This window comes from Somniosus microcephalus, chromosome 11 (assembly GCF_052327205.1).
Source record: "Somniosus microcephalus isolate GS21.2 chromosome 11, FLI_Smic_1.0, whole genome shotgun sequence".
Classification (NCBI taxonomy): domain Eukaryota; kingdom Metazoa; phylum Chordata; class Chondrichthyes; order Squaliformes; family Somniosidae; genus Somniosus; species Somniosus microcephalus.
Genome location: NC_140997.1, coordinates 71,079,357 through 71,106,877, shown reverse-complemented (window position 1 = coordinate 71,106,877; position 27,521 = coordinate 71,079,357). Strand labels below are relative to the sequence as shown.

General features: G+C 46.0%; 1 protein-coding gene and 1 long non-coding RNA gene across 2 annotated transcripts in view; one reads left to right on the top strand and one right to left on the bottom strand.

Moving 5' to 3' along the window:
- rgs11 (regulator of G protein signaling 11) overlaps positions 1–27,521 on the bottom strand; it is a 270,546-nt gene that overhangs the window by 41,804 nt on the left and 201,221 nt on the right. The window contains 3 exon segments of the mRNA XM_086000849.1: positions 12,364–12,451; positions 14,078–14,193; positions 25,667–25,780. Coding sequence (XP_085856975.1) covers positions 12,364–12,451; positions 14,078–14,193; positions 25,667–25,780 — 318 coding nt within the window.
- On the top strand, positions 18,726–24,859 carry LOC147110662 (uncharacterized). Its single transcript, XR_015079967.1, has 2 exons — positions 18,726–19,664; positions 22,837–24,859. It is a non-coding gene; the product is annotated as an uncharacterized LOC147110662 (long non-coding RNA).

Here is a 27,521-nt window from a genome sequence, read left to right as displayed (position 1 = left end):
GGGCGGTCCAGGAGTTGGCAGTGGTGCTGGTAAGAGGACGTTTGAAATTTTTTAAGTAGCGCAGCCTTCAGATGTTCGTACTTGCCCTCTGTTGGTGGATTCTGCAGCGCTGCCCAAACCTTGGGGACTGTAGCGTAGGTGAGCGAGGCGACGAGGTAGTCGTACTTCGTGGCGTCGACTGTAATGCCTTTCAGCCGGAATCTGGACTCAGCTTGAACGAACCAGGCTTCGGCGAGGTTCTCCCAAAAGTCTGGTAATTTAACCGTGACTGCGTTTGTATCCGCCATGCTAGCTTAGGATTCGTCCTGAGCGTCGGGGTCACCAGTGTTGAGATACCGCGGCAAACGTGGGAGTCGAGACCAGAGCTATTGAAAACACAACTGCTTTATTCCAACCACATGACAAACAGGAACTAGAAAAGCCCGCGCATCCACTTAAATACTTCCCAGACAGGAAGTGCTCCCGGCAGCCTGTCCCTGCGGGAAACAAGTTGCTGGAGGAAAGGGCCCCCGGCTGGGGGCTTCTGCTTAGACTGTCTGTGCCGCCGTGAGCGGATTATGTCCAGTGGTGGCGTGTCGCCACAATGTGTGTGTTTTATCTGAAGTAAAATTGTTTGGTCATGGTGTGTTGCAACCCCAATGAGCTGTTCCACAGAGTGATGGGGCACAGGTCATTTTCTAACCCTGCTGAGCTCCCGATCTCAGTTGCATAAGAAATAAGAGCAGGAGTAGGAGTGGGCCATATGACCCCTCGAGCCTGCTCCACCATTGAGTAAGATCATGGCTGATCATCGACCTCAACTCCACTTTCCCACCCGATCTCCAAATCCCTCGATTCCCTAGAGTCCAAGAATCTATCTAACTCAGCCTTGAATATACTCAAAGGGCTGGATTTTCATTCAGGAGACGTGATGGAGGCGGGACTACAACTTTCAGGGTTGTTGTCCCGCCTCCATCGAGATGTGGCCAATCCATGCGATTTTAAATTGATTGACCTTGTTGAGCCCGCCCAGCGGGGTCAGCAGGCCAATTAGGGGCCACCCGGCAACAGGTGACATCACAGACTGAAATTTCATCTGTCAAGAGGTTTTGACAGATGAAATATCAGTGTTTGAAAGCCCTTTGAAGCTGTCAAACAACTGACAGTCTTACTTCTAACATGAGTCCTTCTCCAGACTCAGTTAGAAATCTCTCCTGTGCAGAAAGCTGCAGGCTGTCACTTTTGACAGTTCGCAGCCATTCTGCTTTCAGTGCCGGTGAGATGAGGGACTCCCGAGACCTAAAGGATGGAAGGCTGTAAAGGTAAGAAAAGGTAAGAAAAGGTAATTTAAACTTCTTTAAACACTTTAGACACACCAAACACACTTACCTTTGCACTCATGTACACATCACTCACCTGAACACCAACATCTCGACCCCTCCAAGTCCTTCAACCCGACGGCTCACCTCCTCTAACTTGGTGTGGTTTGCAGCCATCAGGAATCCCACACTTCAACCTTAAAAATAGGGATTAGGCTAAAAACTGCCTGTTAACTACCTGCAGTTAACTGGCACTAATCCCCTTCCCGCCTCGGGGAGGCAGGTCCCAGTGCGGGGCGGGTACCTGTCTCCTTTGAAACTGGCATGGAGGCGGGTTGGGGGCGGGATGGTGTCGGGACCCCCGATTTCAGGATTTTAACCCCCCCATGCCTCCAACCCCGCCTCCACGACCCAATGAAAATCCTGCCCAAAGACTCCGTATTCATAGCCCTCTGGGGCAGAGAATTCCAAAGATCCACAACCCTCTGAGTGAAGAAATTCCTCCTCATCTCAGTCTTAAATGGCCGACCCCTCATCCTGAAACTATGCCCCCTAGTTCTAGACACATCACAGTTGAGTGTTACTGTGGGGAGGTCAAATGCCTTGCCCAGAGAAGGAAGGAGAATTTGAGCAAAAAGGCCCCAAAACTGTCCTGCAAAGTTCATAGCAGCTTTGGTAAAGGACTGGAATTTGTTCTATTGGCTGCAGATGATGCATAGCCTGGAAACACAGAAAGAGTAAAAATCGGGAAAACATAAGGGACAACATTGGAATCTTTATGTATTGTGGCGGAGCCACTGAATGACTCTGGGCAACTGTATATAATTCCCTTTAACGATGTTCTAACACCAGCCTAAGCCTGTACCATGGTGTTAGACATTACTTTGTTTTGTATATAGTGTTTTGTATGTACGGGGCATCGCCCCTTTAAGAGAGCGGGAAAACGCGGGTAAACGCGATGACGTTACGTCGCAAACCACGTGACTGCCCAAGCAGTCCTCGTGGAATCTCCATCTTGTTAAGACCTGTTTTCGTGGTTCTCCTGCATCGATCTCAACAAACTGTTTGAACATGTTTAGTCTTACATTAAAGACCTGTTTGATTGATCTCCTGAGTCAACCTCAGTTATTAGTTAGGAATTCGTCAATTCCTATGTTTTTCGCAAAAAGGACAACACAGAGGCCAACGCTGTTTCGCTGAAGCTACCGCAGTTCTGGGAGCAGCATGCGACCTCGTGGTTCATTCAGGTCGAGGCCCAGTTCGCCCTGAGGGACATTGTTGCGGATCAGACCAAATATCTCCGTGTGGTCTCCGCACTCGACAGCTCTACCGCCTCGCGGATCGTCAGCCTCCTCGAGAACCCTGCAACAGAGCGCAAGTATGAAACCCTCAAGGCGCGGTTGCTGCAGGTTTTCGGGCTCACTAAATCGGAGCACGCCCGTCGATTGCTCGCTATGCCCGGGCTCGGGGACTCCAAGCCTTCGGAGTTAATGAACCAAATGCTCACACTCCTTGGCTCAGAACCGGAATGCTTCCTATTCCGTCAACTATTCCTCAGCCAGCTGCCAGAACAGGTGCAAGCTGCCCTGGCCAGATCCGAAGTTGAGGACTGCGCAGCACTCGCGGCAGAGGCGGACAGAATTTTTGCAGTTACTCAGCAGTACTGCGCCGCCACGAGGCGCCCATCCCCCACAGACGCCGCCCCAGCTCGTCAGCCTGCTGGGCTGTGTTTCTACCACGCGCAGTTCAGCGCGAAAGCGAGACGTTGCCGCCCTCTCTGCAGCTTTCCCCCCCCAAAAAAACGACAACTACGACCACCGAGGAACGGGTCTAACGGGCGCCCCGTGGCCGCGATGGCGATCGGCAACGCGGGCAAGTTGCTGTTTATCACCGATACTCTCTCCGGTCGTCGTTTTCTGTGCGACACCGGAGCGCAGTGCAGCATTTTACCCGTGTCCGCCCTCGATGTGCAGACCAGGATTCACGGCCTCGCCCTTGAAGCGGCCAATGGCGGAGCAATTCGGACCTTCAGCAGACGGCGAGTGCAGGTGTGTTTCGGGGGCCAACGTTTTCACTGGAAGTTTGTTACGGCTAAGGTTTCGCAACCCATTCTCAGCGCGGATTTCCTGTGCGCCAACAGCCTCCTGGTCGACGTGCGGAACCGACGGTTGATCAACGCGGCAACTTTTCATTTACGTCGCGCACCGTCGCCTGTGCTTTTCCGATTCCGGATGAGTTCGCTCGCCTGCTCGGCGAATTCCCTGACCTGACAAGACCCATGTTCTCCTCCACGGCCACAAAACATGGTGTGGAACACCACATCACCACCAACGGCCCCCCGGTCTACGCGCAGGCTCGGCACCTGGAACCAGGCAAGCTGGCGGTCGCAAAAGCGGAGTCGCGACCATGGAACGGTTAGGGATTATTCGCCGGTCGAATAGTCCCTGGTCTTCACCCCTCCACATCGTCCTGAAGCCTAGCGGCGGATGGCGGCCATGCGGCAACTATCGACGCCTAAATGGCGCCACCACTCCTGATCGGTACCCGATCCCCCACATCCAGGATTTCTACACCCATTTGGCAGGGAACACTGTCTTCTCGAAAGTCGACCTCGTTCGGGGCTACTACCAGGTCCCAGTTCATCCCCAAGACGTCCAGAAGACCGCAGTCATCACCCCATTCGGCCTTTTTGAGTTTTTACGAATGCCGTTTGGGTTAAAGAACGCCGCCCAGGCTTTCCAACGCCTGATGGACTCCGTGCTGCGGGACCTCAAGTTCCTCTTCATCTACCTGGACAATATTCTCATTGCCAGTCCCACTGAAGAACAACATATCTGTCACCTACGCACCCTTTTTCGACGTCTCAGCCAACACGGCCTGATTATCAACCCGGCCAAGTGTCAGTTTGGCCTGCACCAAATTGATTTCCTGAGGCATCGCATCACTTCAGAGGGAGCGGTTCCTTTACAAGCGAAGGTAGAGGCGGTGACATCCTTTCCGCGCCCACAAAACATTAAGGCCCTGCAGGAATTCCTAGGCATGGTAAACTTTTACCACTGTTTCGTGCCTAAGGCAGCACTACTCATGCAGCCCCTGTACGAGGCCCTCAAGGGCAAGACTGGCAAGAATACGGTAGACTGGACGGATGACATGGCCCGGGCGTTCGCCGACACCAAAAGCGCCTTGGCCAACGCGACTATGCTGGCACACCCGCTGCCAGGAGCCACCATCGCCCTCACCACCGACGCGTCAGACTACGCAATCGGCGCCGTGCAAGAACAGTGGGTGAACGGGACATGGCAGCCATTGGCATTCTTCAGCTGTCAACTACGGCGGAACGAGTGAGCGTATAGCACGTTCGACCGGGAGTTGCTCGCCCTTTTTCTGGCAATCCGCCATTTTCGCTTCCTCCTGGAAGGATGTCCCTTCACCACTTTTGTGGACCATAAGCCGCTCACCTTCGCCATGGCCAAGACCGCCAAGCCGTGGTCATCCCGACAGCAACGTCAACTGACCTACATATCCGAATTCACCATGGATATACAGCACGTGGCCGGTAAGGACAACCTGGTGGCCGACTGCCTCTCCCGCGCGACCGTCAATACGGTTCATTTAGGCATCGATTACGCCCTCATGGCAGCGGATCAAGCCTCAGACCCAGAAGTCCAAGCCTACAGAACGACCGTCACTGGCCTCCAGTTAGCCGACGTCAAGTTCCATTCGGCAGGTACCACGCTCTTGCGTGACGTCTCCGTACGGGACCCTCGCCCTGTCGTACTGCTCGTCTGGCGCTGCAAAGTGTTCGACACCATACATGCGTTGTCACACCCAGGAATGAAGGCCTCTCAGAAGCTGATGTCAGTGAAATTCGTATGGCACGGCATGCACAAGGATGTCCATGACTGGACCAACACCTGCGTGGTCTGCCAAAAGGCCAAAGTACAGCGCCACATCAAAGCTCCGTTGGCCACCTTCACAGTTCCGGAGCGACGTTTTGACCATGTCAATGTGGACCTGGTGGGTCCACTCCCACCCTCCCATGGTTTTTCACACATCCTGACCATGGTTGACCGCACCACCAGATGGCCGGAGGCGGTTCCTCTATCGTCCACTACTTCGGCGTGCCCGCAGATATTTCTTCAGACAGGGGACCGCAGTTTTCCTCCGAACTGTGGAATGCAGTGGCCCAAGTACTGTGTGTCAAATTACACCGCACCACAGCCTACCACCCACAGGTGAATGGTCTCTGTGAACGTTTCCACCGGTCACTGAAAGCCGCCCTGAGGGCCAGCCTCCAGGACGCTGGATGGGCAGACAAGCTACCGTGGGTCCTGTTGGGCCTTCGCACGGCCCCCAAAGAAGACCTTCACTCTTCATCAACGGAGCTGGTGTACGGTCAACCGCTGCGAGTCCCAGGGGATTTCCTACCAGCACTGATGAAACCTTGGTCCGCCTCTGACCAGCTTACTAGTCACCAGGAGGCGGCCAGATGTTTCGCGCTGGTGCCCACTTCGCACCACGGGCTGCAGAGTTCGCACGTTCCCACGGAGCTTCACAAGGCGGAATACGTTTTTATTCGCCACGATGCACATAGGGATCCGCTCAAGGCCCCATACACTGGTCCCTTCCGCGTGTTGGAGGCAGGGGACAAAACCTTCACGGTATATGTCGGTGGTAAACCAGACCACATTTCAGTCGATCGCTTAAAGCCAGCACATCTGGACCTCGACCGCCCGTCGAGACAGCACAACCGCCGAGACGAGGTCAGCCACCCATCGCCGTTATGGCAGACCAAGCGCAACCGCCCGCCAGCCGCCTCCGCCTCAGGAGTACAGGAGTCGTTCCGACAGGCTCATCAGACCCCCTCGCCGTTTGACTTTGTCTGTTAAAGCGAATTCTGGGGGGGCGCATGTGGCGGAGCCACTGAATGACTCTGGGCAACTGTATATAATTCCCTTTAACGATGTTCTAACACCAGCCTAAGCCTGTACCATGGTGTTAGACATTACTTTGTTTTGTATATAGTGTTTTGTATGTACGGGGCGTGGCCCCTTTAAGAGAGCGGGAAAACGCGGGTAAACACGATGACGTCACGTCGCAAACCACGTGACTGCCCAAGCAGTCCTCGTGGAATCTCCATCTTAAGACCTGTTTTCGTGGTTCTCCTGTATCGATCTCAACAAGCTGTTTGAACTCGTTTAGTCTTACATTAAAGACCTGTTTGATTGATCTCCTGAGTCGACCTCAGTTATTAGTTAGGAATTCGTCAATTCCTACAGTATCATACTTCACAATATCAAATATCCGCCCCCCTCTCCCGTACTTCTCCACCCCATGACTTATCTGAGGGCTGAAGTCTGCAAAGTAATGGACAAGTTTCCACTGGAGGCATGACAGGTGCTGGCAGCTCACCCAAATGAGGCTCAAGGCCCAATTTCAGGCGAGCCTCAGACCTCCCGGTTAGGGCACTCATTGTCAGTTATGGGTCCGCCAACAGGCCATAACAAATGTTTACCCCTATGGATTTGGCACCACTTTCAAAGCACAGCCAGCAATCACAGCATCGCTACAGGGTCATGAAATTCATACAATTCGCTGAGATTCAAATGTTTTCAAAACGTAACCACAAGAATTGGAAAAGCTCCGCCCCGCCCCTCCCCTCCCCATCTGCTTCTGTCCCAAATACTTTAATTTTTACTCCTCCGGCCACATGATTAGTACAGCACCGTTTGTCAGACACTTGCATGAACAGGGCCCTTTTAAAGTATGAAAGCATCTGTGCTCCTTCACTTTGCTTTAATCAACATCACTTTTCCAGTAGTGACTCTCTGGGACCTCTTCACTAATCTACAATGGATATTTGTTTTTATTGCATAAAGCATTGCAGGCTGCCCTTATTTTCTATGTGCGTGGCTGGCTGCAGTTACAAAGCATGTCTGGAGCATATTAGAGTGAAAGTCGGGGATGTATTAATGTTTCTGCTTTCAGCCCAGGAGTGTGTTTCACGTAACCCAGAATGTTCGTACAGGTAGACTCAGGGCACTCACTCTGCCTCTCTCTTTTGGTCAGTGAGCTTCCTCGGGGATTTGCTGAGTCAGCCTTGGCACTCTGCTGGTGCCTTTTGTGCGTTCCTGGCAGGCCCTAGTTTTAGTGGGTCACAGAGTCATGCTGCAGGGGAGAATATCACCTTGATCATTTACAGTGGGAATCGTGCTGAAGAAATTCAAGATGAGGTAATGGCTGCAGTTAGTGAATAATGCTTATTACTAAAATACATCTTATTACTTAGATATTCGCTGAGTCATCATACTGAAAATGTGTATCATACCATGTAAAATGGGACGGAGTTGCAGAAGGTTTAGAAGCTTTTGAAAATCATACTCTATGTTCGTTAATCATTTTACTTCCCAAAATTTAGAAAATTATTTTTGACACTGTCACGAACTAATGTATTTATAAAATGGTTAATAAGGTTGTGATAAAAATAATAACTTCCGGGAAGTTATGTCATCACTTCCTGTGAACTGTGAACTATGAACTGTGTACATACCTCACTTCCTGTCATGTGTCACTTCCTGTTGGACTGGTATAAATACTGGTCTGTTCAGTATTGTAAGAGGCTTCTACCAGAGGCATGGTAAAGACCTCTCTTGTGTATAGTGTGTTTATAAGTTACTTAAAGCTTACTTTAAAGTTACTTGATGGTAAGCCTCCTTTTTCTTACATCAATTTAAGTAACTTAGTATTTACACTCACAAATACTAGACCTTCGGACAAACTCGGAATTAAGGATCCAGGGAACCACCCATCATGGAGAAAATCCTTAGACCTATTCGTCTGGACTTGGACCCGAATGCACCAGCAGCTGGCAGGGTATGGAAGCATTGGTACCGTACTTTTGAGAATTTTCTGGATGAATGTGAAGCGGATGCTCCTGCTAGATTGAAGATACTTATCAATTATGTGACCCCAAAAGTGTTCGAATATGTTGATGAATGGGATAATTACGATGAGGTGATTCGGGCACTTAAGAAACTGTATGCCAAGACCCCAAATGAGGTCTATGCTAGACATCTACTGGCCACGGCCCGACAAGGGCCAGGGGAATCAATTGACGAATTCCTGCAAGAACTTCGCAGGCTCAGCGTAGATTGTAACTTTCAGGCAGCCTCAGCTGAGCTGTACCGCCAAGAAATGATTCGTGATGCTTTCATCTGCGGGATTGCCTCTCCATTTATACGCCAGCGTCTACTAGAAAGTAAAACACTTGAGCTACAAAAAGCTTTTGACCTAGCTTGTTCACTGGATTTGGCAAAGAGAAATGCAGACCTCTATCAGCTGCCCAGATCTCGATCTGCTGCTGTCGCTGCAACCAGACAATTCAAGCGGTCTCAGGTGAACCCTATCATGGGGGAATCTAATTCTGATAATTCTGATGAAGAGGAGGAGGACGACCCCACTTTAGCAGCCTCTTGGCAATCTAGGAAGGAATGCTTCTTTTGTGGAGATGCTTTTCACCCTAGGAAAACCTGCCCTGCTCGCAATGCAATCTGCAGTTATTGCGGGAAAAAAGGACACTTTGCTAAAGTTTGCCTATCAAGGGCCTCTACGAGGGCCAATCCAGCTAAGGCCTACCGAACTGCCCCAATTAAGGCCTATCAAGATGCTCCAGCTAGGACCTATCAAGCTTCCTCTCGAGCTCTCTCCCGAAGAAGCACACCGAGAGTTTTAGCCACTCTCTGTGCAACGACACCAATTACAGCTGCTTGCCCACAGAACCTGTCTCATGCAGCCACAAAAATTTCAATTAAAGGGCATACCTTAGATGCCTTAATTGACTCAGGAAGTACTGATAGTTTCATTAAGGAACAGATTGTTGCGAAATTGAAACTACATGTCTTCCCATCGGACCAGGCAATTGCGATGGCCCAGTCATCACTTAATACCAGAATCTCCGGCTTTTGTGTTGTTGATATGACACTTCATGGTCGTATGTATCCCTCCACCCGACTTTCGGTGCTCAAGGACTTATGTAGTGATCTCCTCTTAGGGCTGGACTTCCAAAAACAGCATAAGAAACTCACCATTGAGTTTGGTGGATCCAAACCCGGACTTACTATTTCTAATATACCGTCTAAATTACCATTTTGTGCATTATCAGCAGCTTCACTTGATGAACCCTCATTATTTGCCAGTATTCCGCCTCAATGCCAACCGATAATAACGAAATCGCAGCGCTTTAATCAGGAAGACCAATCTTTTATTGCGGCTGAAATCTCTCGACTTCTAGCAGAGGATATCATTGAACCATGTTCGTCGCCCTGGCGGGCTCAAGTCGTCATTGTCAAGAACCCTCTAAAACCTCACAAACAGCGACTATGCATCGATTATTCGCAAACCATCAATCAATATACCGACTTGGACGCCTACCCATTGCCACGCATTGATGATATGGTTAATAAACTGGCCGAATACAAAGTGTTCTCAACTTACGATTTAAAAAGTCCCTATCATCAGTTACCCTTGAAGGTCTCAGATAAGCAGTACACAGCCTTTGAGGCTAATGGACGGCTGTACCAATTTCGTCGCCTCCCATTCGGGGTTACTAATGGAGTGGCTGTCTTTCAACGGGCAATGGATGGCCTGGTTAAGCAGGAAAACCTAAGGGACACTTTTCCCTATCTTGATAACATTACCATTGCAGGTCACGATCAACAGGAACACGACTCCAACCTCCAAAAATTTCGGGATGCCCTCCATCGCCGTAATTTGACCCTGAATGAATCCAAATCTGTTGAGTCGCAACCGACCATCAACATCCTTGGCTACTGCGTAGGCAATGGTATCATTAAGCCAGACCCAGAAAGACTTCGCCCGCTCCAAGAGCTCCCGTCACCTAAGAATCCGGCTTCTTTACGTCGGGCTCTCGGTCTGTTTGCATACTACGCTAAATGGATTCCTCATTTTTCAGACAAAATCCAACCCTTGCTGCATGCTAGATCATTTCCACTGGGAACAGCGGCTGTTGCAGCCTTTAACCTTCTCAAAAAACAGTTGGAGAAAGCGGCTCTTCACTCCATTGATGAGAATCTCCCTTTCGTGGTTGAATGTGATGCCTCGGAGGTGGCGATCTCGGCTACTCTGAATCAGGAAGGTCGTCCTGTAGCATTTATGTCCAGGACCTTACAAGGTTCCGAGCTACATTATCCTCCGGTTGAGAAAGAAGCCACAGCCATCATAGAGGCAGTACGGAAGTGGAACCATTTTCTAGCTCGCCAGCACTTTACATTGATCACGGACCAACGATCAGTCGCCTTCATGCTCGATAATCGAAAACGAACCAAAATTAAGAATAATAAAATACAACTTTGGAGGATGGAACTGGCCTCTTTTGGTTATACCATTCTCTATCGGCCTGGCAAGGAGAATGTGGCCCCGGACACCCTCACACGGGCATTCTGCTCCACTATGTCATCCTCCACCCTCATGGATGTCCACAATGGTTTGTGTCATCCTGGCGTTACGCGCATGCTACATTTCGTACGATCACGGAATCTCCCTTTTTCCACTGGAGATGTAAAGAAAATATGCTCAGAATGCCGGCTTTGTGCGGAATTAAAACCTCAGTTCTTCCGCCCCTCAGATGGTATACTCATACATGCAACCCAACCAATGCAACGACTTAGCATCGATTTTAAGGGCCCAGTGCCCTCTTCAACTCGGAACACATATTTGCTCACCATGATCGACGAATATTCACGTTTTCCGTTTGCCTTCCCCTGCTCCAATATGCTGGCGTCCACAGTAATCTGCTGCCTTGAGCAGGTATTTTCTCTCTGTGGCATGCCGGCTTATATTCACTCAGATCGGGGTCCATCCTTTATGTCGAGGGAACTCAAGGACTACCTCTCAGAACGGGGAATTGCTACAAGCAAAACAACACCATACCATCCCATCGGAAATGGGCAGGTAGAGAGGTATAACGGTATCATCTGGAATTCCGTACGTCTCGCTTTAAGATCTCGGGGCCTACCAGACCAGCAATGGGAAACAGTGCTTCCGGATGCATTGCACTCTATACGGTCCCTGCTTTCTACAGCCACAAATACTACACCTCATGAGCGGTTCTTTGGATTCCAGCGTCGCTCATCTCATGGGACATCACTCCCGTCATGGCTAACTGCTCCTGGACCTGTATTACTCCGAAGATACGTTCGGACGTCTAAAAATGACCCTCTTGTAGACGAGGTCGAACTAACCGATGCCAACCCCACCTATGCAAACATACGATATTCCGACGGCCGAGAATCTACCGTATCATTACGGGATCTGGCTCCCTGCCCACCAGGACCTAGTGGGACATCGGGTGATGGCATTTCACCAGGAAACTCTTGGGACCTATCGGGTACCCCTCTCCAGGATCCTGATCGGACACCAACTAGCTTGGTGCCGGTAGAACCCCGTGCTCAAGGTTGCGACCCTCCCAGTACCACGCATGAAAGTACTGGTCCGCCACAGACCAGCTCTGCACCTCCCTCTGAACAGAGGCAGTCTGACTTTGAACCTATTGGGGCTCGTACTCGAAGCCATGATCTCCCCGACCCTTCACAGGGCAATCCAGGCCACACGGACTCTGGCCAATGGCCAACCGCATGTAAGCGGACCAGCGACCCTCTACGACGGGAATCCAAACGGGTGCGACTCTTCCTTGTTCGGCGGCTGCGGACCAAAAGGTAGACCACAGCCTCCTAAACCTGCAGGAGGGAAGAATGTGATAAAAATAATAACTTCCGGGAAGTTATGTCATCACTTCCTGTGAACTGTGAACTATGAACTGTGTACATACCTCACTTCCTGTCATGTGTCACTTCCTGTTGGACTGGTATAAATACTGGTCTGTTCAGTATTGTAAGAGGCTTCTACCAGAGGCATGGTAAAGACCTCTCTTGTATATAGTGTGTTTATAAGTTACTTAAAGCTTACTTTTTAGTTACTTGATGGTAAGCCTCCTTTTTCTTACATCAAAGGTTGTTTGCAGTATTCATTTAGATAGCAATAAACTTACTCAAAGATGGCCTCAACTTTTTCTTCAACTTTTGACTGTTCTCCATATTGGACATCTTCACAGGCCTCCCAGAAAGTAAGATTCTCAGCTAGTGTTGGAAATACAGAAAATTATTATAGATACAAGTGTCGAATTCTTAGTGCCAATTTTTATTTTATGCTCAATTTTACACTGAATTCTGGATTCTCTGAATTACCTCTATAGTTCAGTAAACATGATATCACTTCTGGTGTATTCAGTGTGATTCACATTCTCAGACCGTCATCCACCTTTGTTCAGAAAATGTGCATGTATGTTATGACATTACATACATCAAACTTTTGGGATAAAGGATCCCAAATATTGAAATTACAACATCTAGTGAAATTTAGTGCACTTAAGCCTTCCTAGCTTACTCCAAGTAAGGAAGTTTTTACTGTGGGTCATCCTAACACAGTTACTTGTGGATCACATTTAAGATTTGTTACATATTAGCAATCAGACTAATGCATGCATATTAAAAATTAATTGTAGTATCTATGTATTGTACAGTATAAGAAATGTCAATTTTTCATGTATTTTGGAGTTTGCAAGAGATGCCAGGAAGTGATTGTTTTTGTTTTTAAAGTGAGATTCTTACAGAAAACGATGGTAATTTAACAGGCATTGATGTTCTGATTTAGGATTATTCTACCAATAAGTCAACAGAGCCGAGATTGGATTTGGATTTCTAAATCCACAGGCCACGAAATTCAAACAAGACAAGCTGGCGAGTAAGAAATAGAAGTAGAGCTAAGTTGCCTTGGCTTCAAGGGCCAGATTGACAGCCTTCAGATTGTCGTTTGGACAACCCAGTGATATGGTTCAGTACGTGTAACTTCTTTTCATGGTCAACTTATTCCACATTGACTCAGATTTTTGAGATATGTGAAAATCTTTACGAAATAAATATGGTTTTGCCCTAAAATCCTGGTTCATGATACAGATGCATAACCTGTGGATTCCAGCATTCCAGAGAGTTGGTAAGACCAGGTATAGAAAGTCACAAAGGCAATCAGTATACTACTGCACATTTTTCATCGAATCAATTGTATGGTCCCAATTTTTCAAACGTCTTTAATTTCTCTCATTGTAGAAATATTAAGTTGGGACTAAATACAAATACCGATTAGACCAACAGTGCCCACAGAATTCAGACAGGATAATCAGTGAGCAAGAAACAGAAGTGCAGATGACTTCATGGCAGCGAGGACTTATGTGTGAACCATGACCACAGAGGGTTTAGATAAAGGTATACTTCAACAGAAGCCTGCTTCACAGCTAGAAAGCAATGGATTACAGACTCGGGACTGTCTGTCACAATTGCTTAGCTCAGGTGGGTAAATGTTGACATCTCTGGGAACAACTTTTAGATGAAGAAGCATTGCAATCCATCTTGGAAGAGGGAAACATTGACTGTGCCTCCTTCTTTCATGAACTGCATTGCCCATTCACTAGAACAAAGCATCATTGAGCAAAATCTTAGTGAAACCAATGGCCAGACCTTCCTGTCCCATCTGCAAAAGCAGGATATTGTATTAGGCCCATGAAGGAGATAAAAATAGGGGACAAGTTTTTAAAAAAGTAATTAAACAAATGATAAAATCTATATGAAGAGTTCTACAATCTGTATAACACATTTTAAACATGAGCAAGTGAACCATTCATTATACTATTTTTATTTAGTTGTCCTTACCACTGATCTCCTTTTCCAGAAAGTGCCTAAATTCCTGCCGGCCAAAGGGATCATGAAGCAGTTCACCAAAATTGAATGCCCAGCGTTCTACACGGAACTTTGTTGGGATAGCCACTCTGTCAATGGAGAGAAATCTATGAACATCATTTCTCTTTGTAGCACAGTTCATTAATATAGACTGTATGGATATACAATATCTGGTCATGTGGTTGGAAGCAAATGCTTCAGCAATGTTCTTGGATATTTCAAATCCAAATGTTTGGTTCTGCTTCTGTGAGATTATCTTGTGAGAAAATAGCAGGTTTTACAATGATGAAGGAAGGCTGATTGGTTAGACAAATGTATTACCATCATTCCTGGAGTGATATTTATCTTTCCCACACCATACTAGTATAGTCCAACTTGATAGGGTCTCAAGCAACCAAGCGAGTAGAAGTGGTCTTGAGCTGTAGTGCAAAACGGGCAATAGGGAATTGGCAGCCTGTTTTATACCCCATCAATTTTCTTTTCCACTTAAGCCAATGCAAAAGATAATTTGGGCGGGTTGTAAAATGGGCTGCTGATTTGCTATCACCTATTTTGTCCTACTGCCCAAGACCAGTTTCCTCACTGCACCCCCCCCCCAGCTCCAAATGTGCTGCTCACACACACTTAGTGACATTGCTGATGGGTGCTGTCGTATACAGTCTCCAGGGTAGATTTTCAACTTGCCACCCTGGCGTAAAACTGGTGATGTGGATCGGCCGCTCTCTTATAGAAACCGCCCGATTTTTGATTTCCCCCCCACCACTAACTATACCTATACAGGAGCTGTAGGGCTGAATAATTGACATCTTGGTAGGAGGAGGATTCTAACAGGCAAAGATCTATTATTTTCTTTGCTGCCCTGACTGTGCTAAATGGACTGCTTTATCGTCAACTTCTCCTGGCTTCAGTTCCCCTGTGGATGGCTGTTCCAGCCTGATGGGGATAGTCCTGGTCCCAATATCAACTGTGACAAAGGCTGCTTTGGGAGATTGTCCTGTACCGTACTGTTCTCTTGTGACCAGCATGTGAAGTCAAGGGCAGTGGGCTTGGGTTATCCATATTGGCTGAGAAAGGGAAGATCTGCAGATCTGCCATCAGATCTAAAATTCTTAGCCTTTCACTGGGATCCATCATTCTTCTTGTAAAGGGGATATCAGATCCCTAGTCTGAAAGAAAGAGCTTCTAACTAGGTTGCCCATAAGAATATTAGCTCAAATTGCAGTTAGGACTTCTCATAACTGGTGAAATGGACACACACATGGCAAATGCACTTTAATGCAGAGAAGTGTGAAGTGATGCATTTTGGTAGGAAGAATGAGGAGAGGCAACTAAATGGCACAATTTTAAAGGGGGTGCAGGATGAGAGGGGATATGAGGGTGTACATACACAAATCTTTGAAGGTGGCAGGACAAGTTGAGACGGTTGTTAAAAACCAGATCCTTGGCTTTATAAACAGAGGCATAGAGTAGCAAAGCAAGGAAGTTATGCTAAACCTTTATAAATCAATGGTTAGGCCTCAGCTGGAATATTGGGCTTGATTTTGCCAGGCCCGAGGAGGCAGGTTTGGAGGCGTGTGAGGTATTAAAGTCGCAAAAAATGGCGGCAGGGCCCGATCCCGCCTCCGAGCAATTTCCCACATTTGTGTTTTCAGACCACATTTCCATCCTGCCTCCAAGAGGCAGGATAGGCCCTTAAGAACCACTTAATTGCCTCTATAATCCCATTTTGAGAGGCCTTTCTGATTTTTAGACATTTCCCCCATCCTACACGCCTCCTCTGGAACACGCCAGGTAATCCTGGCGACCTCACAATTGGATTGCTTACTAATAGCTGCAGCTCCACCATTATCACAGAATCACAGAAACCTCACAGTACAGATAGAGGCCATTTCGGCCCATCGAGCCTGCACCGACACATATCCCACCCGATCCCCGTAACCCCTACACCAACACATATCCCACCCTATCCCCGTAACCCCACGTATTTAATCCCCCTAACACTAAGGGTCAATTTTTTTTTTTTTATCATAGCCAATCAACCTAACCCGCACATCTTTGGAGTTTTCACCAATGATCATTTGCAGGTGGCAGAACTTTCTTTTCTCAGGTCTGGGGGAGCTTTTAGCAGGCCTACTTATTGTTGTGGAAGTTTGGAGCCTGACACCCATCTCCAGTGTGACCTGCTGGGAAACCCCTCTCCCCACCTGACTGAGCACTTCCTCAACTGAGGCATATACCAGAAGCATGGGAACCATTTATTTCCTTTCCTCCTGGACATCAGATTCGGATGAAGACCAGCCACGGCAGCAGCAGACCCATGAGCAACAGCAGCACCAACAGCAGGAGCGGCAAGCTGCTAGTCACCCACCTGAAGATGCACAGGCCAGAAGGCGCCAGCTGGCCGGAATGCAAGGGACGCACTCATGTTGGCCAGATTTGCTTAGCCTGCACAATCACTTTTGCCTCGCACCTTCTTACCAGACCATCGACAGTGGACAAGAACCTATGGATTCCTATTACTCTGACCACCATACTGACAATTGCAAGTCGCCCTAAGCCCTCAATGCTAAGTCCCATTTGCGAAATGACACAGGCCACAACTTCAACAGTTTGCCATCAAATCTGTTTAAGATATCATGACAAGGATGGCTGGTCAAAATACAATACTTCACAACACCCAAGTGACTACCCCTGTGACTACTTGTGCTTTATCTTCCTCTTACGTGCGCTCCTACGTGGTGCTTCCTCTGTGGCTTCAGCAGATGTGGTGGCCCCTTGCTCACTTTCTTGCTGCTCCTGTCTCGACACCTTTGGCGGGCATCCTCTGGGGTTGCGAACCTGTGAGGGCTCGGCATCAGTCTGCTGCTCCTGCGGCTGTGCAGGGGCTGAGACGCCCATCTCAGTTGGGTGAGGATTCTGGTGGGGCTCTGACCGAGGGCTCTGCAGTGGCATGGTCATGTGAGCGCTTGGAGAGGAGCCCCCACTTCCTTGTTGTCTGCCACCAACATCACTCTCATTGGTCAGCCCTACTTCAGAGCTAGCAAGTGGCTTGACAGCACCTTGCTGCACTTCAGGGGGGCCATGAGGACCCGTTTCTGCACTGGAAGTCCTACTCCAGAGGACTTGGGAATCGTCCTCGATCCTGGCGATTTCCAGGGCCACCTCCTCCCAGGCGGTGAGCTGGGCTACTGAGAGTGGCCCTCCTCCTGTCCTCGCTCTTTCCCTCTTATTGTGAGCTCTCTTTTCCTGCAATGAGGGACACAAGTGAAGTTTGAGTGAGAATGAAGGAGTGAGTGTAGAGAATCCATAGCATAGATGCTTAGAAGGAGACAAAGGGCCCTCCCTGTGTGTTGTAAGTTGTTGTCATTGCATCACAGTGATAGGGAGTGTGAGGGCTGCATGGTCGAATAGTTAAGTGCATGTGACCATTGAGAGGGAGGGAATGGGTAAGGGAGCAGGGATGTAAGTGTCAAGTGGGATGTGGAGGAAGAGGTTGGCAAAGCAGAGTGCTGGTGAGGAGAGGCAATGGGGATCAGATCGAGAGTGATGGGAAAGTCATACTTACTTTACCTGTGCGGAGGTGGTCATGAAACCTCTTCCTGCATTGCAGCCAGGTTCTGCGGCTCATCGAGATGGAGTTGACCTCCTGGGCCACTTGCAGCCACACAGTTTTAGTCTGCTGGGGTGACTTTTTTCTCCCTGAGGAAGGGAAGAGCATCTCCTTATTGGATCTTGCTCCCTCCACCAGAGCTTGGAGGGAGGGCTCATCGAAGCGTGGAGCACACTTTGGCCTACTGGTGGACATAGTCGATCAATGAAGTGCTTACTACAATGGCCATAAAGTTTGCAGTCTCCAGAAGAAGCGAGGCTGCTTGTAGGCCTTAAATCCAGCAGCATTGATGACGTCATCGGAGGTGACTTTCTGGATGAAAGGCTCATTGGGCCAGGGGTTCCCACACACTGGAAATCAATTGCCCAATTAGGGGAAAATCGCACTTTTTCCCCACTTCACTTCGGAGTCGGGGTCCTGACACGAATGCCATCTGACACGCCCCAGCCCGCCCACAATGGCAAAATCGAGCCCATTGTTTCCAATTCTGGACACCACACTTTAGGAAGGACGTCAAGGCCTTAGAGAGGGTACAGAGGAGATTTACTAGAACGGTACCAGGGATGCGAGACTTCAGTTATGTGGAGAGACTAGAGAAGCGGGGGTTGTTCTCCTTGGAGCAGAAAAGGTTAAGGGGAGATTTAATAGAGGTGTTGAAAATCATGAAGGGTTTTGATAGAGTAAATAAGGAGAAACTGCTTCCAGTGGCAGAAGGGCTGGTAACTAGGGGACACATATTTAGGTAATTGGCAAAAGAACCAGAGGGGAGATGAGGAAAAATGTTTTTACGCAGCGAGTTGTTACGATCTGGAATGCACTGCCTGAAAGGGTGGTGGAAGCGGATTCAATAATAACTTTCAAAAGGGAATTGGATCAATACCTGAAGGGGAAATATTTGCGGGGCTATGGCGGAAGAGCAGGGGAGTGGGACTAACTGGATAGCTCTTTCAAAGAGCCGGTACAGGCATGATGGACAGAATGGCCTCCTTCTGTGCTGTATCATTCTGTGATTCTATAATTGACTATGAATTCTAGCCCCTTGATTAACTGGAGTTTCTGTTGTATGGTTGTGCTGCAAAAACCTTGTTGTAGAGTTCTGTTCCGCTAATGATGAAGGTATGTTGTTGGAGGAAATTTCGGTACTAAAAGGACTTTGCAAAGCTCGTCGGGATACTTGACATTCGTTACAGGCTAAAACTGGACCTTGAGCTACCCTGGGATGAGTAGTGCCAGCTGCATCCTGTTTTGTACTTCGGTTATCTTGCAAGGACAGACAGTCTGCTATTGTTTTATTTCTGCTTATCATATCTCACGGTGAAAAATCCGAAGATGTCCTAGTTCTGCTGAACATTGTTTAAAATATCTTACTGCTACAATGTCATGAGGCATTTCTGTGATTAATCCGCTTAACCTTTCATTTGTGTATAAAGGTAAACGCATTTAGAGTGTTAAACGAGAAGCTTGGCAGTTGCACAGGGGTGCATAGCACTTCTCCCAGAGCACTCTGCAAATAAAGTGTTCTCTCACATTTCAATTATACCACAGTCGTCTGAGTCTTATTACTCTATTAAGCTGAGGTTGGGTATACGTCGACCTTGTATATCACTTGGTCCGTTCAGGCTCCAACTCAGCGGTAACAAATTGGCGCTGCGAGCAGGGTCACCGAGTGCTCAAACACCCTGATCAAGTGCTAACGTGCTCGAGTGATCCAAAGAACAAAGTAAGTGGGCCATCGGAATGTGAGAAAACACTATGTGGTTCTAGACATTTGAACGTCTGCATTTATTAAGTTTTTGTCTTAGGAATACTTAGGTGAAGGCTTAGGTTGAGCTTGGGAATTTCGGCAAAGGAGTCCGGACAGACTTTGCCACGAGCACGTGACGACACCAGCCGCTGAAGGTAAAACGGGGGTTTCGCAGACCGTGATTTAGGACGAGCAACTGATGTCGGGTAAGGACCTTAAGAGGGGGCCTCCGGGCTCCCTCATTTACAGTTACATGACAGATAGATGTTTGTTAATTGAGAAAATGCAGAGGGATGGATGGGATGTATCACAGACATTGGAAGCACAAAGAAAGTGGCTAGATAAGCAAAAGAAAGAAAGGACCAAGAAGGTAGGGGTACTCTTGGTCCATCAACTGACTGGATTAATAGAACAGGTTGAGAAAGTGCAAGAATTAATCAAAGCTAAAAATCAGGAAAATGCAGAACTAAGAAAGAAGGTAGAAATTTTGGAAAGCATTAATAAAGAACAAGAAAGGACATTAGCGTACCAAGGGGGATGGTCCAGACAATGGAATAATGAACCTCTTCCCCCGTATGCCCCCCTAGGACCAAGTGCCCCTGGGATAGAGGAAAGGAACCTTAAAAAAATGCTGGAATTTCAGTTTGTGTGAAAGTGTGTTAAAGTGTGACTGTTTTTCTGACTATGAATGTTTAAGAAGTTATAGTATTTTTGTCTGAAAAGTCTGTCTTTAAAAGAAAGATTCTGTTATGTATGTTTTAGCTCCACCCACTTCTCTGTGTTAAAAGCGCTTAAAAATGTTTGTCTTGTCTTGGATTTTGGAAGTTTTAAGAATGTGCGAATAAGATTGTGCCCCAAGAGAAAAAATCTTTGAACTACAATTTAAATTAAGCTGGTGTGTAAAAACTGAGAAGAACAACAAAAAGTTTGTTTAACAAAAGATTAAGTTTCAGCCTAAGATTTAACCTTGGAGTCGTGGTTGCTATGGTGAAATCTTCCAAAGCAGTTTGATTTGTTTAAATGTGAAAAACTAATTTTTCTCTAGTTATATTCAATGTTTTTACAGTATTTTGGAAAGACATCTGAAGAAAGGATAATAAGAAAATTAATATGACATAATTTACTGTTTTCTGCAAGAGTGTGCTATTTTGTTTTATTTGTCTGTTCATAGTTTTACAAAAGATGGGCTTCTGCCTTAAAGTTACAGTTGCCAATGTGCTTGGAAGAAAAATTAATTTGAATGTTTACAAGATGTGGATTGGATTGGCGTTGTGAGGTTGATTAACCTGTTGAAACCAAACTTTCATTGTGGCCACGGTGAAATTCTGGTTGGTGTGAATTTGTGTAGACCGAATTGAATAATACTTAGCTTGTGAATTTTGCTCAAATCCCGTCTTTGTCCATATTACCTCTGTGTTCGTGTTTAGTTAAAGTGTGAAAACACAACTGTCTTTCGATAGGGAAAGTTCTTTTTGATTTACGTGAATTGATGCAGTTGCGTGCATTTGATAATGTGTTACTCCACCTTCTTAGAATCCTGCAAAGGAGTTAACCCAACTTTAGTATGAAGTTTAAAGATATTGGACGTTAAATAATTTAAGTTTCTTAATTTTAAGTTAATATTTCCCCAGTGACAGAAGGAATTTATGATTTGATAACTTAACCTTGGGCTCTAAGCAGAGTCACAATGGAGTCTCTTCTTTCTTTTGTTATATGGAAGTTACCTTGTAAACTAATTGCAGCACTTCTGTCACTAATGTTAAAACACTGTAAGCTACCTAGCCTGAGAATTATTTGTTTCTGAAATTGGAAATGGAGGATAAATTGATAGAAATGAAATTGAACATTGATAAAACCTGCTGGTACAATAATACTGCTGTTTGGATTTTGGGATAATTTTGAAATGACGAAATGGACTCAGGCAATATATATATTGGGTTACTTTTGGGAAAATAAAATATCCTCTAAAATAATGATAAATAAAAAAGTGTTAATAACTTGGATCAAGTGAGAACGTTTGATCTATGTTTTCTATCTTAAATATTGTACTGGACAGTAAAGTTTCTCCAGGATTCATGAATGAGATATGAATGATAATTAAAGGAAAGTGATTGAGAGTGTGAGATGTAGTTAAGAATAATAAAAAACCTGCCGAGTGTGTGCTCATTCATCTTCAGTGTACTGTCCCTTTAAAAGCCTGTGCTTCCCTCTTCGAGGTCACAGGCTGCGCGCTTTCTCTCTCTCTCTCTCTCTCTCGCGATCATGACTGCAGCTAGAAGTTGTGATTGAAGTTGCATGGTTCGTGTGTGTGTCAACTAATGTGCAATGAATTACGAAATGAGAATGTACCCGATGGCTGAGAAATCGGCTAAAGACGCGAAGGTAGCTGTGGATAAAGTAGAGCAGGATATGTTAATTACGAAACAAGCTTTTGAACAATTGCCATACGATGAAGCATCAGAGTATGATGAAATTATCACTCAAACGTTGGTGAGATTGGGGGAATTATTGGTTTCAGCTCAGTCTCGGCAACAGTGATGGATTGTTAAATAGATACAAAATTCATTTTGAACCATTTGTCAAGAGAAGGGTATGTCGTATCAAAAGCAAAGATTCAATTTTGCAAAAAGTGTGTCACGTATTAAGGGCACATTCTGACACCAGATGAAAAGGTCCTGCTCTCAGAAAGGATCCAAACAATATCCCAACATCCGGAACCTACCACTAAAAGAGGAATACGAGCATTTTTAGGATTAATAAATTTCTGCAGGACAGATGGATACCAGAAATCACTAAACTCCGAGCCACCAGAAACCGGACAATCGGTTTGACCCCTTATGAACTAATGACAGGACGAGCGATGCAATTACCCGAAGGCATCATAACAGGTGGGACCGACGTAGGCCCATTAAAAGATAAATTAAGACGATACGTTTTGGAATTAGGCACTCAGTTAAAAGAGATGCACAAAGAAGTCCGAGACCACCAAAGAGAGCGAGATGAGGAGCTACGGCTCAATATGCTCCCCGAGGTACCCCCAGCGGGAACAAAGGTCATGGTAAAGATGTTGTCTGCAAAACCAGGTTCCGCTCCAAAATGGAGCGGGCCGTATGAAGTTATAATTAGTGAAGACACCTGTGCCTGTCTGGACATAAGAGGGAAGGGGGTTTGGAAACATTGGACTCAACTGAAGGTTTACGAGAAAAGGGCGGGCTCAGTCGAGCCCAAACCATCAATACAGGAAGAAAATCCCGGGGATGGTAATACCAGTAGAGAACCTCAGCAAAGGGAAGATGAGTCTAGTGGGATACAATGAACAAAAGGAGGGTGTGTGTGTAGCAAATTACTAATGACACATCCTTTGTACTTGTCTTACAGATCAATAACGGCTGATTAATGTATGATTCTTTGATCTGTGTGCCTGTGTGGGCGTTTGTTTTATGGCTTATTGCATCATTTGTGCTTATGTGCTTTTACTTAAATGTGTTAATACAAGAGTGTTATCGGGAGGGCCAAAGAAAGATTAAAATAACACCAGAACAACAGTATTTAATAAAAGATGAGGAGGGAGACCGTAATATGTTTAGTTGCGATAATATGCATTGTTATGGTAGCCGGGGGAAGACCGCTATGTAAGCGAGAATTACATGTAAATACCTTTGTATATATGTCATATGAGTATGCTAAGGAAACGGGACAGTCCAGCTGTTGGGTCTGTAGTCACATCCCAACCCATAGTAAAGGAGGAATTCCGTTGAGAGCCATCCCGTTCAATGCCTCAGAGATGGCGGAATGGGTCATGCGCCAGAACGTCAGCGGCGATTATAAAGATTCACACAAGGAGGGTGACAGGGACAAATGGAAGTCGGCCGGTTATGACCTAACCACTTTCCAGGGGTGGTACCAGCCTAATTATAATCGGAATAGGCAGCCTCCATTCTTAATCATTACTAATACTTCAGGGGTTGGTAGGCCGGAGGGGCCAATATGTTTAACGAAGAATGTGTCCGGAGGCACAGAAGTAGGACGCAGTAAATGTTTCCAAGAGATTAATATAACCGGCCAAGGTTTCTTCCAATTAAATCATATCAGGACCCCCAATAAAACAACTGGGGGACCATGGGAAGGGGAGGAAATCAGATGGAGGTGGAGGATTCGTAAGTCACTGGGCGACAATCTAACCGCATATAATAGGACCTATTTTATATGTGGTCACAGCGCCTACCCGTGGCTCCCCCGGTCTTGGACTGGATCTTGTTATTTGGGATATGTGCTACCATATGTTTACCATCTGTCCTCCCTAACTGACCACCGTCACTATCGAGCCAAACGCGACATTACAGAAACCGAACGGTATTTCGCCATTTTATTCCCTCCTTATGGGACAGGCAGAGCCATAAAAGAAATCCAGCTTGTCGCGTCATTGTTAGAAAAGGTAGCTAATGACACTGAGGAGGCACTGGCAGAAATAAGTGATGAGATGACGGCGATACGAACGGTTGCCTTACAGAACCGGATGGCATTAGACTACCTGTTAGCGGAGCGGGGGGGTACATGTGCCTCGATAGGGCAGGAATGTTGTACCTATATCTCAGATAGCTCTGAGAATATCACAAACCTAGTAACCCACATGAGGGATGAAGTGAAGAAGCTCCATACCAATCCCGGGCAGGGATGGTTGGACTGGCTAGGGCTAACGGGATGGGGCCCCTGGATAATGCATACGCTGGTCATTATTGTCGCGATAGGTGTTGCAATATGCTGTCTGTTAACCATCTTAAAAACTTGTTGCAAAATGGCAATGACACAGTTAATGCCAGTCAGTATGATAGATGAGCTATTGCCTGAAGAACAGCAAATGGAGGACAAAGCTAATCCGGCCAACTCCCCCTTAAGTCAGTGGTTGTAAGATCGACACTGTGAAGAAGGAAGATTGGTGGTCGCCTGGAGCAAGAGGATCGTGCTCCAGGACCAAAAGGAGGGTTTGTTGGAGGAAATTTTGGTACTAAAGGACTTTGCAAAGCTCGTCGGGATACTTGACATTCGTTACAGGCTAAAACTGGACCTTGAGCTACCCTGGGATGAGTAGTGCCAGCTGCATCCTGTTTTGTACTTCGGTTATCTTGCAAGGACAGACAGTCTGCTATTGTTTTATTTCTGCTTATCATATCTCACGGTGAAAAATCCAAAGATGTCCTAGTTCTGCTGAACATTGTTTAAAATATCTTACTGCTACAATGTCATGAGGCATTTCTGTGATTAATCCGCTTAACCTTTCATTTGTGTATAAAGGTAAACGCATTTAGAGTGTTAAACGAGAAGCTTGGCGGTTGCACAGGGGTGCATAGCACTTCTCCCAGAGCGCTCTGCAAATAAAGTGTTCTCTCACATTTCAATTATACCACAGTCGTCTGAGTCTTATTACTCTATTAAGCTGAGGTTGGGTGTACGTCGACCTTGTATATCACTTGGTGCGTTCAGGCTCCAACTCAGCGGTAACAATGTGTATACATGGAGATGCTGCATTCTGAGACGTGGTGTGACCATGGACAGACACTTTGTGAAAACGCTGGGGGCTGAGACGAGGTACTTCAATACTGAATCTGAGAGACCTCTAATAGTATTTCTAAATAGAGATATAGAAGTCTACATCTTCTAAGTCTATAGTGGTTAACCATTCTCCTGGGTGCACCGAGTAAATAATCTGTACTAATCTGCATCCTTTAGCAGTTGGTTATGGCCTAAATCTAGTCTAGGATATATTCCCGGTCTTTTTGGGAACTACCCGAGTTGAAACCTGTTTTTTAAATTTTTTTTATCAGGTTCAACTCTTTTTTGTTGCCTCTGATGTTGGGTAGCTGATCCATCTAGAACATTAGAACAACAAAAAATAACTGCTTAGCATATTCGCCTCTCTGAATAAGACTGTTAGTGATTTGTTGGAATTGGAGCCATTATACCAGCCATAATAGCATGGCAAGAACCTGGTAGAGGAGAGGATGGGCATCGTCTGCATCATTTTCATTGGATGTTCCTCCCTCTGAGATTTTGAGAGGTGCCCTGTGGGGAGGGTGATTGAAGGAAACACACATGAATCTGGTACTTTCTGGGTGTTCTAGTCAGCATGGACATCCCAATTACCCTTGTGCTCTGAAACTGGTCTATTACCTCTAGTAATAAAACATTTGCAAACATTTTGAGCACTTACAAATTAGCATTCATTGTCCAGTACATGGTGTCACTTGTAATCCAAGGGTTGCTGGGAAGACAGCCAGACATGATAGGATCATGCAGAAGATATTGCCCACAGCGCTTCACAAATCTGCAAATAAAAAAGTAGACTGTTCTACTGGTCATAGTCACAGATATTTATCAGAACCCTGTAGATTGAAATAGCAGAAAGAAGATAACATTTTTCAAAATAAATGTCTAACTATATTGGCTAATGGAAGTATCAATTTAAGGTTGAATCGGTCATAGAAAAATACTTCCTACTGTACTACTGTGATATTTCAATGTCTCACCCCAACCAGCTTTATGTTCTGAGTAAGTTTGCCAATGTAGTGGCAATTATGAACAGTCTTGTTCTGTGGACTCATGGCCACTAGAAACTGGGTTGACAAACTTACTTCACTTCGGACCCTTATACTTGGCAGAGAGAAGATCGTTAAAATGTACTGGATGTGAACTCGGGCCCCAGAGGAGTAAGCTGTACCACTTAGTCCCCAGTGCCTATATGTTAATTATAGTGTAGAATGTTTAAAGCTGTGAGATTACATTGAACATTTACAGGAGCTAGGTGAGATTGTTAATAATTACAATTGTTATACACCATTCCACATATCAAAACTGCAAGCTTTTACTCTCCAAACATCTACTGACTGCACACCCAGGCTACCATTCCTTTCCATTCTCAAATTAAATGACCTAACAATGGATCGTGACCAATACAATTTAAACAATCTCTAAACTTACTCAATAGTATTCGAATGATAAGAAACAAGGCTGCGTATACCTAAGCATACATTAACATTTTTCCACATAATTTTTTACATATCCTCTGGCAACCTCTCTCTACTGCCAAGTCCTCTGTAGCAGCAAGGCTTTGCCAGATTTAGGTCTTCAAGGCCCATGGGCTCTTACCCATGTCTTTAAGCACTGAAATTATGCTGTGGGATACTAAAACATATGTCTGAATGTTCTCTCTCCACTATTTTACTGGAGGTGTTAACCCATTTATTTTTAAACAGAACCTCTCCTAAAATAGCAGTTTGAGCAATTTCAAATAAATCTGCATGTCCTATTTTCACTCCGCTTGGTTTCAAGACTCTAGCTATAACCTTCTTCCTGACACAACCACTCTTCTTTAGCTCAGATTCTAGTAGCTGGATTTCCCCTATAGATTGGCTCCCTCATTATAGCAGCTTTATTTTTGCACACCATTGAAATGTGAGCCAATTGAGGCTGGTAGCTAGATTATAACTCCTGTTAAAAATTCAGGTCTGCCGTAGATACCTTCTCAGGCACACTAGCATCGACTGCTCCTGTAAGTGGTCTGTGTGTCTTACTTTTTATGGGAGTTGATTCACTGCCCTATATCCACTCGCACGATAGCGTAAGCTGGAGTGTAACAATAATCCCGATGGCTATTTGTGTCTTTAGTTTGTGTTTTTCAATATCTTGGAAGGCAGACCAAGCAAACACTTAGTGAGGCAAGCCTTGATGTGAATCATTGAGCTACTTCTGTTTCACAATGAGTGAAAATATCGAGCAATTATCAAATTCACTTAGTTCAATCAGTGCAATTTATCTTCCTACAACGATATAAAATAAAGAAATCATCATATTTTCCCACAATAGTGGGTCACCTTACTTAACTTAAACAAGAGGAGGTAGAATATCCACGGGGGTTCTCTGATCTCCTGTCATAAATTCAGCAGAAGATTGGTGGAAACGGTAACTTCTGCTGTTTCTCAGAGTTTTCTACCAAAGTTATAGCAGAAAATTGGGACAGTCCCATGGAAATTCTCCACTAATATCTTCTAACTATTGTCCAGCAGTTC